The sequence below is a fragment of the Typopeltis vanoorti genome, chromosome 24, assembly GCF_054136105.1.
Source record: "Typopeltis vanoorti isolate ZY-2024b chromosome 24, IOZ_Tvanoo_1.0, whole genome shotgun sequence".
Lineage (NCBI taxonomy): Eukaryota > Metazoa > Arthropoda > Arachnida > Uropygi > Thelyphonidae > Typopeltis > Typopeltis vanoorti.
The window spans coordinates 4,997,976-5,011,882 of NC_143572.1; the positions used below are offsets into that span (position 1 = coordinate 4,997,976).

General features: G+C 34.5%; 1 protein-coding gene across 5 annotated transcripts in view; it reads right to left on the reverse strand.

The window, feature by feature from the left end:
* Positions 1-13,907, reverse strand: part of LOC150092901 (uncharacterized) — a 143,068-nt gene that overhangs the window by 87,192 nt on the left and 41,969 nt on the right. For 4 of the 5 annotated variants that reach the window (XM_090414042.1, XM_090414039.1, XM_090414044.1 and 1 more), the window contains one exon: positions 280-326. In XM_090414042.1, the coding sequence (XP_090270168.1) occupies positions 280-326 (47 nt within the window). Of the gene's footprint in view, positions 1-279; positions 342-13,907 lie in introns of all 5 variants that reach the window. The other variant, XM_090414041.1, reaches the window with a different exon arrangement.

A 13,907-nucleotide genomic window follows, 5' to 3' on the forward strand; every position in this document is an offset into this window, starting at 1 on the left:
TAGAAAGCACATATATTTTGGCAGTCTTTACTCTTTGAATTAGCATTTTAACATTTCAAGTGCATAAAATAAATATGGGTCATGTAAAAATTTTTTTAATATTTCCAAAAAAAGTTCCAATAATTACTAATATTGCATAAAATAAAAAACTTGCTTTCAAATAAATAAAGTTTAATGCCCAAGACCTGTTTGGGTGTGTAATGTAAATTATTATTTACATAAAACAATTTTAAAATTAAAAAGAAATAAAATAAAATGAAGCTTACTGTTTCTACCTACCCTGTCAGAATCGACTGATTCTTCAGATTTCCTCATGCTTGCAACAGCTGAAAAAACAAAAACTATTAAGGATCAACTACAATATTTAAATATATAAAAAGTAAATTTGTAAACCATTTCATGTTATAATCTTGCAATGAAATGGAATATATGATTTTAGAGAAGATTCTGCTAATATTCAGTTTAACAGAATAAATTATTCACTAAATCCATTTTACATTACAGGTATAACTAACCTTTTTGTTTAATGATAATCGCTAATTAAAATTATTCAGCATGCAAAATTTGCAAATAAACCACTATGATTTTGAAACTATTGTAGCAACATCCACTTAACTTAGAAATAATTTCACTGCCTTTCTCTGCTTTCTTCATTAAATAACTGTTAAAATTAAAAACGATTTAGATAAAATAATTTAGATAAGCTTAAAATACGTAAAATTGTTACGTATTTTATCTAAACTGTACTAATAAATTAAAACATTTAATTTTACATCTAATTTTAAAGATTCATTAAGGGTATAAGCTAGATAAGTGGAAGGTCTCCACATGCTGACAGAAGGTGATATAGTTAGTAGGATAAAATGTGAAGCATATAGTTTGTTCAGGGAGGATAGAGAAAAGAATGGGAAGAAGAACATTACTGATGACAAATGCAATCAAAGAGAGTAGGAGTCCAATTGCAGGCCAGTGAAAATAGCATATTTGATGTCATCTCATGTGAGATAGTGGCCAGCAGAACAAAACATAGTTGGTTGCTGCTATAGATCAGAGGATGTAAAGGAAGGAGAAAAGGACACTAGAGGAAGGAAATGGAATTTATGCAGTTACTAACGGATAATTACCTGAGGCAACATGTGATAGAATGTACCAGGGGTTTGAGTGTGCTGGATCTAGTATCGGCATTCAGAGAATTTCTCCATAACCAATATGCCCACGTTGCCATTAACTGGTGAGAGTGACCATATGGTCTTGACCTAGGAGGTGGCTAAATATGTGGAATTTTCATTTAAGAGGGGATATATGTGGAATTACAGGCTGGTAGGTATGGCAAAAATTAGGGGTTGCTTGGATCGGTAACATAGCATGTGATACTGTTGACAATGCATGAGAAATGGTAAAGGAGTGTTTGAGAGAATAGCAGAGTGCATACATACAGTCAGAAGAATAAATCAAGTGGAAGTTAAATTGATGAATGCCATTTAAGATGGAACTTTAATTAAAAAAAAAAAAAAATTGAGGGAATTCAAGGAGAAAGGTGACCCATAGGCAAATGAACAGTACAAAGCACAGGACAGAAGGGTAACTAGTGTAGTAAGAAAGGCAAAAGCAGTGTGAAAAGAAATTAGCAGCACAGGCCAAAAGAGGGGAAAATAGTTCCACTGCATAAAGGAGGATCCAAGACTGATGCAAATTACCGACCAATCAGCATATCAGGAGTCGTTGTCAAGGTCTTGAAGAAAGTAGTCAAGGGAAAAATACAGGAATGGATCAATGAAAATGAGATACTGTATGGGGGACAGCATGGTTTTGTGAAGGGTAGATCATGCCTCAGTAACTTGCTAAGTTTTATAACAGTGACGGCTGAACTGGATAATGGTAATGGGTTTACAGCGATACAGCTGGACCTGGCTAAGGCCTTTGACAGAATACCACATGGAATTCTAATCCATAAACTGCAACATATGGGAATGGATATAGGATTGGTGAGATGGATAGGTGGTTGATGGAGAGATATCAGAGTAGTTTATTTTCAGGAGTAGAGTCCAAAAGACGGCCTGTGACTAGTGGTGTGCCACAGGGTTCTGTTCTTGGACCACTGCTGTTTAATTTGTTCATTAATGATATAGGGAAGGATCTAAGGGGAACGGTTCATTTGTTCGCTGATGATGCAAAGTTGGGTAGGGCAATAGTGAACGCAGAAGATGTCAAAATCTTGCAGGATGATTTGGAGAGATTGGAGTTCTGGGCTAAAGAGAATGGATGTCAATTTAATGTGGCAAAATGTAAAGTTATGCATTTTGGGGTGAAAAGATTAGCAGCAGTATACCACATTGGTGGAACTGTACTCTAGAAGATAGATGAGGCCAGGGACTTGGGAGTGTTGATGGACAGGGGGATGAAGTTCAGGGGACACATTGCAAAAATGGCTAAATCAGCTCATCAAATCACTTGGTTGCTGAAAAATACTTTGATGAGCAGAGACAAGAAAGTTATTGTTCCTCTGTACCAAGCCTCGATAAGACCTCATCTCGACTACTGTGCCCAGATTTGGTTACCTCGGTTCCTTCTTGATGGGGAGGAGGTGGAGAGGATCCAGAGGCGAGTGACCAAGATGATAGCAGGTCTATGGAATGAACCTTACGAGAACAGGTTGAAGATTTATGGGTTGCAGAAATTGGTTGATAGGCAGAAAAGGGGAAATATGATTGAGACATTCAAATTGCTGAAGGGTTTCTATAGGATTAATTCAGAGGATATTTTTGAGATCAGGACTGGTGGTGAGAGAACTAGGGGACATCTATGGAAGCTGGGCAAGAGTGTGGTTAGCAAGGGTGTTAGAGCTGGGTTCTTTACTTTTAGAGTGGCAAATTAATGGAATAAGCTGCCAGAGTCTGTTGTGGGTGCTATGACAGTGAATGAGTTCAAGGCAAGGTATGATAGATACTGTGAGAATGTCGAATAGTTGTTGGACATGGTGTTTAGGGCCTCCCTCGATGAGTCTAAGGACTCTGGAGTCGCCCGTAATAATAGTAATAATTCCGAACAGTTCTCCCTTCCTTTTTACTTGTAAAATGGAAGAATGTTCATGGCAGAATGATTTTAATGAATACTGATGGTAGGGAGGTAACTGAATCAGTTAACTCCCTACCATCAGACGCAGCAAGAGAGATAAAGGCATATATGGAAACTGAAGTAAATGAAATGAATGTGCATAGCATATTACAGAACCTTGATGTGACTTTGAATTTTTCAGGAAATGACAACGTATACTAAAATATTATTTCTTCTTTCACTACACATTATTCTGGCTTCCTATGCAGGGTCCACATGTTACTTAGATGCAACTACTTGTTAGTACCACTCCCAACCAACCTGTCGCCTAGTCTGCTGCTGGGGGTGGGGGGATATATTTTTGGCTATAGAAGCGTATGTTCACAGGGCCAGTTTGCCTGCTTGCAGAATGAAAAACGCCAGATAAACTGGTGGAAAAAACCCTACTACCCACGTCCCAAGACCAGCTAACTTGGCTATGCCTGAGGAAGATCCTCAAGTTCCTCGCGTCTTCGACGGGAATCGAACCTGGGACACTCCTTCCCCAGGCATATGGTTATGAAGCACAAAGTCATTAGGCTAACCATGCAGACAGTATACTAAAATATTAATTAAAAAACTTTAATCAATACCTTCCTATATTTCGGCAATGTTACATTGCCATCTTCTGGGAACATAAAACTATGATATGTGCATGCAGGCACTAACAAATAGCAAATGAGGCTGAAGAAAGCAACTGCTGTTGGTCCTAGAGTTGCCCCCCAAGCAGGCTAAATTGGGTTGTCTCGACTGTTGAGCTGATGTTCTAAGGATGCAGGCTTCCCAAATTTGGAGCAGTCTGATGCACTCAAATTTGTTGAGATTTAGGAAGTTTTTTTTTTGAGCTGAGGCTGATTCCAAGAACAATCTTTCATTTTTATATTTGCTACGGTGTATAAAGTGGCTTTCGTCCAACGTATTCTAGTGCATGATCCGCAAGTCCCGAGTGGCTGTATTGGTGAAACCAGATGTAGTCTGCGTTCGGAAATCCTGTCCTATTAGTTATCCTGCCTGTTTGGCCATAGTAGAACAGTTTACAGCTGCAAGGGACCTGGTATACTCCCAGTAGGTCTAGGGAAAGTGGTTGGTCTTTGGTGGAGCAGATAAGGGATGCCAATTTCTTATGTGGTTTGTAACAGCTAGTCAGGTCATATTTTTTTTTATGATTTTTGCAAGCTTTTCAGACATGCCATGGATATATGGAATGGTGATAGATTTAGTGTAATCTCTGTTAGGGGGGGAGGGTTTGCAGTTAACTGGTTTTAATATTTTCTGGATTTGGGAGTAGGAGGGGGGGGGGTTTAGCCATTGGCTAAGGTGTTAAAGATAACACCTTCTTAGCCAATGTCTCTTTAACTCAGGTCTAACTACTGAGTTAAAGGACTCAGTAGTTTAGCCTGGATTAGGCCAACAATCCAGGGCACTGTTGTCTGAACAGATTAATTTTGCTGTTATATAGGGTTTTTATAATCCCATATTGTTGGGGGGGGGGTAATTGTTGGTGAATGTATCTACCTGTATGGATCAGTTTTCTGTAAACAGAAAATATTCTCTTAAATAAGAATGTAATCTAGTCATAAAATGCTATAATAATGACCTGTGCATTTTCTACACAGGAAAAAAAAAAGTAAAATTTGATTAGTATTAGATACTCAAAAATAAGCCAAAGTGATTCTAAATAAAAAAGCATATAGATAGGTAACATTAGACATTTGAAAAAACCTAAGTCTGAGTTTAACCAGAAATTCAAAGTTCATACTAAACGGAAACACAAATCTGTAGAAAACAGTTAAGCAACCCAGTGATAAGAACCAGTTTGCAGTTAATAAATTACTTACTATGCACGCATTTTCATACACAGAATGTCCTGTTCAATAGACCTGCTAACATACCAACTTTCCTTTAAATCTGTTAAGTCACTGAACTATTTTCCTTTCTTGCTTCTGCCCCTTTGGAATATCCACTGTTATATACATCCTGAGGAGGTATTGGCTACGTTTCGAAATCCAGTGCTGACACATTTTTATTTTTCTGTTTCTGTCCAATCATAGTACTAGTGTACCATAAATTACTACATCATCTTTATCTCATCCAGGAATATATGAAGTATCCTGTGCTTATGTCCTGGTTTACTATGGACAGACAAGAAGTTTTGATGACACCTGCCTTGGACAGTAAAAGAAATACATTCAGTAATATCATAATAGAAAGATTGATGCCTTGGATGTCCCCTTCACAATTAGATTGGGAGGAGGGTGGACAAAGTGCTACACACAGGTTATTACAAGTTTTTGGAATCAGTAGTGACTAAAACATTCTCCAAACCTCAATATGTATGGCTGTATCAATTTACCAAAAATCTGGGAGAGCGAGAGAGAGAGAGTCATTTTGAGATCAATGCTCTTTTTATCCAACAACAGATGGTACCAATTTGGGCTTCAGTTTTATGTTGTACAGTATAATTTTAAATGGTTCTCACAATTAACTAATTGTGAGAACCATTTAAAAGCTGTTTATGCTCTCAAGATGCTGGATTTAAAAAAAAAAAAAAAAAAGCAAAATTTCAGCAATTTTATTGTTTTCTATTGTGAAGTAAAACTGTTAAAAAACTTTGTAAGTTTTTACTGATTTTCAAATTTCACATGAAAATCTGAGGTCATATCAAAGCCTGGTGAAGGAGAAGAATCACTTCCTTATTCCTTCTGTTTTACAATGTAATGATAATCACCTTAGCAATGTTCCACCTACTGTACGTCCATAGATGCAAGACCCTTCGACACTTCTGCGCATGTCAGAAGAAGGAGAATCCATTCTGATAATAGGGTAATCAATCCTTCTTGAGGGATGAGTTGTTTATTATTACATGTCGGAAAATTAACTTTTCATTTATGAACATTGTAGTTTTTAAAGTGGCAACTATTTTGCTTGTATAACAGTTGAAAAATTTTACGTATAACGCACGTGATTTTGCATGTTGGCCAATTCGTACATCCTTTATTTTTTTTTCCCCTTCAGCATGAATTGACTCTTCTTGGTAGGTTGCCAGACTAGTGTTTGGATCTGTGGTCAGTCATCAAGCTCAGCAAATAACTGAATATCACACTCAAGACTTACCCGTCATCGTCAAATATACATGTTAAACAACATGTTCTTCCTCTGGCTCAGCACCATAATAAATCACAAAGGATAATCTACTAATATTATATCCTATTTTGTCAAATCCTAATTAAAATTTGCAGTTACTCTGTATAAATGACATGCAGTAATTTCTGAAGTATTCTAATTTTATTTACTTTGTTCAGTATACACGAGTGGAGTGAACAACCCATACAAGACTGATAACTTTTCTACTTATTACAACCAGAACGCGCGCGCACGCACACACACACACACAGATTTCAGTTTCAAACATTCAGTATGACTTAAAATATTTCATGCAAAATATTTAACGTAAGTGTCACCAGTGAGAAAAACATATCCTAACTTTTAAACATCATATCAAGCTCAAACTACAGCAATATACTAGGAATAAATTTATAATCATATTTCTCAAATTAATTTATTTAATTAATCTTTAATAATTTATTTATATCTCAGTAACAAACAAAAATCTAATCAAATTCCATTATTATTTGTTTGTTGATCTCACTTAATGTACTATAACTTGTCACCCTCAAAAAAGCAGTCTTAGCTGGTAGTACATTATTAGTAATAATGTGGGTGATTACTAAACATATAGAAATATTCTGAGAAAATTTGAAAAAAGAAGAATAATGGTAAGTGCCTGCTGAATTTTTATTCGGTACATGGACTTGTTATTACATGTTCCAGCATAAAAATATGCACAAATTTACAGGCAGGAAAGATGCACAGATTAAGAAAAGTCTCATTGACTTTAATGTTGATAGCAATGTTTTCTCACTGCTTCAGGACACAAGAGTGTACAGAAGATTTTAAACTGGAGATGATCCCCATTTAGTGTTGAACAGGATAAAACTGAATTTCATAATGAAAAGAAGGCTAAGAAAGTTTTAAAATGAATCAAAGTTGAGCAACTTTCAGAGCTGAACTGTAGACGGACATACACACATATAAATCATTCAAGAAAAAATTAAATACATTGAAAACAAGAACCAAATCTTGGAGATTCAGTAGGAAACCCTGTAGGGGAAAAAAAAAACAATGATTCAGTCAGAGAGGCACATGGTGAAAGAAATCATCGCTCCATCATGGACTTAGGAAGAGGCAGTAGGACAAGAAGAAAGTATATTGAAAGTTCTTGGCAAGTAAGTCAGCTTGTGGTCTTGGAGAACATAGAGAAAAATGTAAAATAAAAGTGAAGAACTTTAAAATCAGTCATGGAAAGACTTGGGTAAGAACATAGAAAATAAACATCAGGAAGGTGGCAAAATATTCTGGAGGCTATTGAAAAGCTTAGAAATGGATGAAAGAGTATTGTAAAACAAATCAGATGATAAAAGTGGCATAAAAGCTGAAGATAAAGATATTCTAGATGTCTGGAGCAATTACTTTAAAAGACAGCTAAATGAAACAAGCAATGACAACATTGATGGTAGAAAACAAGAAAAAGAAATTCAATCAGGAACATGTATCAGTAACTGAGGTGGAAAAAGCCATCAAAAACCTGAAATGTGAAAAGGCAGCCTGAGCAGATGATATCTGACCAGAAATACACAAATATGAACGTGTAAAAGTTTCACCATCGTTACAGTGAATAATTCAGAAGGCTTGGTGTTGGTGAGAAAGTTGAATTCCCATTCATTGGAGTAAAGCTATCATAGCACCCATCTAATAAAAATGGAAATAAAACTGAATGTGCAAATTACAGAGGAATTTCCTTATTGAGCGTTCCTGGTAAGATTTTTGCAAATATACTTGAGAAACAACTAAGGAAAACTGTGGATGGGAAGTTGAAGAACCAACTGGATTCAAGCCAAATAAATGTTTGTCAGGATGAAATTTTCACTTTAAGATAAACAACAGTGGAGAGGTCATGTTGTTAACTTGATTTGACATTGAACCATCTTCGATGGTTAAATGCTAAATCAGACGTGAGATAAGGATGTCCATGGGGCAATGATGAACAACATAATGATGTGATCCATGAAGAATCTATAAGGAAAGTGGTATTAAATCTGATATCAAAATTGGAGATGATCATCTCAGCTCTACTTTATGTAGATGATATCATCAATTTCTTGACATATGCCCTCAAATGTGTTCAGGCTACTCCAACAAAAATACATGTGTTTACATTATTATTAATAACCTATCAATAATCTTCCTCCAAGTCAGTTGGTCACCCTACTCCTTAGTGCCCACAGATTCCTCATGGAAGGTTAGCTCTGCTTTCAACATACTGTATCGTAAATCTATTCACACTATTCAATTTATGCATTCCACTCTGATACTGTCATATATAAAATTTCATTTTTCTAAGGCACTTTTGACTGAATCAATCCACCTAGAGCTTAATTTTCCTCTGGGTCTTTTTCTTGCTATCTTGGCATGAAACCTGTTTTGCTCCTTCCATTCTGTTTAAGTGACCACAACAACTTAGACTGGCCCTGCTTCACATACCTGAATGCCAACGATGTCACGTTCTTTAGAAATATCCTAATTTCTAATATGATACTGCCATTGATACCATTCTATTCAATTCCCTAATTTTTCACATCACTCACATATCTGTGATCATTTCTAGCACAACAACTCTCAAATCCATAATTTAAAACTGGTTTGAGTAGTGTCTTGTATACTGCTAATTCAGAATTCTGGCTAATTTATTTCTCATTCCATAAAAATTTATTCAACAAAATTATTCCCACAATACTAGCTTTGCTTATTCTGTTGTCTATCTCCAAATTTAATTTGCCATCTTCACAAAAAACTGTTCCTAAATAGCTGAAATATTTTACATTCTATTGGTTCTCCATTAAGAATGCAGCTGAAGTTTTCTATGTTCCTGCCTATTTTCATAGTTTTGGTCTTTTATTACTGATTTCCATGCCAAATTTATTACATCTGTTATTCAATTTAGTCAGACAATCCTGAAGACTTGTACTGAATATATTTAAGAATGTTTCTCAACCTTCTTTCATGCCCCATTTTTTAATATTAGATTTTGTGGCATCCCCCTCACCTTCTACCCTTGCAATTCTTGTGTTGAGACACTGACAAAACCCATAAGTTAGCATAACTAAAAAAAAACTACGTATTAATTAAAATTTTTAAATATTCATACAAATTTAAATACGTCATCAAATCTTTTGAAAATTGAACAGATCGGGCATCACTGCACAGACTGTTGAATAGTATCAGTCGTTCAGAAATATTCACAATTTCATCACAGGAAGTCTCAAATGTTCCTGAGAGTATAAATAAGGCTTGAAATGGCAAGACAGCAGTAACACTGACCAACAGTTATAGTCAATAGATTATTTTACTCCTATTCGCAATGACTGTGATACACAGTATAAAAACAATCTTTTCTAGTACAGAATAATGAATAAATTTTTAACTGGAATTAAGCAGGCATCTGACAACTGTGGAGCATTGACGTCAACAAATTCAGGTTCACAGACTATCACTCCAAAAGTAAAATTAAGAAAGTATGCAGTAGAATATTTAGATTTCAGTTTCACAAAAACTGAAATCTAAACTGAACTAAATGATGAAGAAAGACTACTATGTGTTATTTGTTCAAAAATTTTGGCAGCCAATAGCTTGAAACCAAATAAACTTAAGACATTTTGGAAACACTTCACAAGGAATATGTTAACAAACCTCAAGGTCTTTGCTGCCAAACTGAAATGTTTTGAAAAGCAAAAACTTAGCATTAAAAAAGCTTTGTAAATGAAAAAGCTTTATTAGCTTCTTACAAAGTTGCACATAAAATATGCTAGGTGCAAAAAGCCCCACACTATTAGAGAAGACCTAATTCTGCCAGCTGAGATTGATATTGTGGAAACTATGTTTGGAGAAAGTGTTACTAACCAACCACAGTGCATACCGCTATCAAATAATACTGTTGTTTGGCAAAGTGGTGATATATATGTGAAGATATGCAGTAACAACCTTTATCGAAGCTTTGCAAGAATTATTCTCAATTCAGCTTGATGAGGCAACAGATAGCAACAAGGATTGTCATTTAATTGCTTATGTTCAATTTTGTAATGGATTATCAGCAGTTCAAGAGTTATTGTTTTGTAAACCAATAGAAAGAAGAGCCACAGCTTCTGAATTGTTCAAAATATTGGACGATTTTATATGCAAGGCAAACATACAGTGGAAAAATTATGTTGGAATATGCACTGATGGTGCTTGAGTTATGTCTGGAAGGTTTAAAAGTTTACAAGTCCTTGTGAGGGAAAAATCCCAACAATGTATTTGGACATATTGCATGACTCTTAGAGAAGCTCTTGCTGCCAAGGAAATGAGTCCTGGTCTAAACATCGTGTTAACAACAGTTATAACCATGAATTATAAAAAAATGAGACCCTTAAAATCAAGATCTGTTTTCTGAACTTTGAAAAGATGTGGCTAGAGGGCTACTATTTTACTGCGAGACAAGATGGTTATCACGGGGAAGATGTTTACAATGTGTTTACAAATTAAGAGATAAAATAGCAATCTTCTTGAAAGAGGAAAATCACGAAGAAGTAGAGAAGTATAGAGACCACTTATTTGTGATGAAACTGAGCTACTTGGTGGACATATTCGAGAACTAAATATATTAAACCTGCAACTCCAAGGAAAAAATACAAATATCTTAGAGATGAGTGACAAAGTTAATGCTTTCTGTAAAAAACTAAAGTTATGGAACAAAAAGATAAAGCAACAAAAATTAGAAATGTTTACAAATGTGGATGAATTTATCAAAACAAAAGGGCAACACATCAAAGTTTTATTTGCAACTATTGAAAATTATTTAACAATGTTGACGAAGAATTTTAGAAACTATTTTATAACCGATGGCAACATAATGGCAAGATATGAGTGACTTAGAAACCTATTTCAAATTATCCCTGAATGTTTCTCAATTGAAGAAGAGGAACAATTTACAGACTTCACGTCAAGCAGCAAAATCAAAAGACAATTTCTAAATCTAAATCACTGTTTGAATTTTGGGTCGGTCTTGATGATGAATTTTCTGCACTACAGTCAAGAGCTTTTCGTGCACTTTTGCCATTTCCAATATCTTATCTTTGTGAAATCGGATTTTCTGCAGTGGCCGCTTTAAAAACAAAATATAGATCTCAGTTAAATAAAGAAAGAGAACTAAGAGTGTCAATTTCTAATGTATCACCAACATATGAAAAGCTTTGCTCCACAACACAGGCATAAGGAAACCATTAATTTTAAGATTCATTGTTATTGTTTAGTTTTAATTAGTTGCTCAGTATAGGTTGCAATATTGATATGCTCCTGTAAGCATAACTAGTTGATTCAATACAAAGGATGTTATACATTTTTTTATTATTTTATTTTCAGAGTGCATTTTATGTTTGTTTTTGTGTCAATAAATCATTAAATGCTTTTGTTTCAATAAAGTAGTTTTTCCTGCGATTTTCCCTTTCTTTGCCCAGTGCACCCCATAGGTTGAGAATCACTGGTTTAGGAGAACATCATCATCTGCATAAAGCAGAGGCAAGTTCGATACCCGATTCTAATAACAGGTTTAACGCTATTTTCTTTCATAATGTGATCCATGTAGATGGATCATATTATGAAAAAGAGTGAAGATATCATGCATCCTTGTCTTACATCCCATTTCACAAATCTGACAACTTACAATTTAAATATAGATTATGCACTGCTCTGTATAATATTCCATTTACCTCCTACAATTGCAATGCTTTGAAAAGCATTTTTTTGGGCTCCTTTTCATATGCTTTTTCCAGATCTTAAATAGAGATCCTTCTTATATTCTCATGATTTTTCAAACATTTGTTGTAAGTTTGACAAGCTGTTTGGCCTTTCTCTTCCACAATTTTTTTTTAACTATACTTGCATAAATCTTACTTGGAACACTTAGTACAGAAATTCCTCTGTCATTTTTGTATTCGGCTCTGATAATTTTTTTTTCTTTTCTCTTTTTTTAATAGATGAGAATTATGAAAGCTCTACTCCAACATCCAGAATTAGACTGATGATTTTCTGAATGAATGATTTTTTTCAATGATGATGTTCTAACTTCTAGATAAATCCAGTAGAAGCCTGCAGGGATTCCCTGACAACTGAATAACTGCTGATAAATTTGGTATGAACAACAGCAATAAAAAGATGCTGATACAGTGAAAACCTCAAAATGTATTCTGAATGGAGAACCCTATAGAACAAGTAAAACATTTCAGGTATTTAGGCACAATTTTTAGTGAAGATGCAAAATTAAATAATGAAATTAGACAGAATTAGAAAAGATGGTATGGTAGGAAGTTAAGTGAATAAATTTATATGGAATAAGAGAGAAATTAGTCAAAACACTAAAGTAAACAGTGTTCAAACTAATTTTTAACTTATGGATCTGACAGCTGGGTTAGAAATAAAACATTTGATCAAAAAAGACTACAGAGATGAGAGTTCTACATAGACATTGTTAGCATTCAGGAATGTGTCAGCAGAGCTAATCTCAGGTGTATCATCACTTAAACAGAATGGGAGAGGAAAGGCTAGCAAAACAAGTGTTCTTTGCCAGGATGGTAGGAAAAAAAGACTTAGACGAAGACCAAGGTCTGGGTGGAGGAATACGGTAAAAAGTGGCTTATAAGACCAAAATCTGATATTACTGGAGTCATCACAGATAAGATTAATTTGGAAGAAAATTGCTGATAGTAAGTAAGTAATGATATAATTTTTTCATGTAGTACTATCATAATATCTTTATTGTGTATATCCCACCCCCCCATCCACTAAGAGTAAATAAGGAATTTGATGATGCACTCTTAGTGGAGGGAGGTGGAGAAATAATCTTGAAATTCACATAAAGTGATAAAACATGGAATTTTTCGAGGAACTTTGTGCCTCCAACAAGTTAGGTGGTAATCCAATACTGTGAAATGAAATTCATTTACCACATATAGACATTTGTAAAAGATCCATACCCACAGTAGGATTCTAACCTACAGGTGAGAGTAGACATATTCAGTACTCAGCCAAACAAGCTTGGCAAATAATATTACAATAAATAATTACAATTATGACATATTTCTTATTACTATTAATTTTTTTATAGCAAAGTTTAGAAATTTTTATGATAGGACTACAAAATCCTAATACTTCAAAAAAAAAAAAAAAAAAGTCTGTTTGAGGGTTCCTATGAAGCTACCTTAAGTACAAAAAAAGAAGTAGTCACTCAAACTTCCCTCAGGTTATTCTGGCAGATTTTAGGAGGGAAAAAGTCATGTATAAGCCCTTTTCCTGCTGAAATCTGCAAAACAATTTTGGAATCAATATAATAATTCCAACATTTACAAAGTTAGCACAACTATCGCTAATTATTTCATTGGTTTTTACAGATAAACCAATATATAAAGGAAGATACTGTACCACAGGAGTAAAAATTAAAATAGAAAAGAATGGTGTCAAATGGTAAATTCCACTTAGAAAACTTAAAAATGCCCTAAATTGGCATTGAAGTAGGGTTAATTTTTATGGGTTTTTTTGTTAATATAAATACTTAATATTTTCAATTGGCAGAGAAGTAATCATTAACAAAATATTTATAAATAGTAATCAAATTCACTGTTTATATTAAATTTACCTAATGTACTAAAAGCTTAACTGGTAATTAG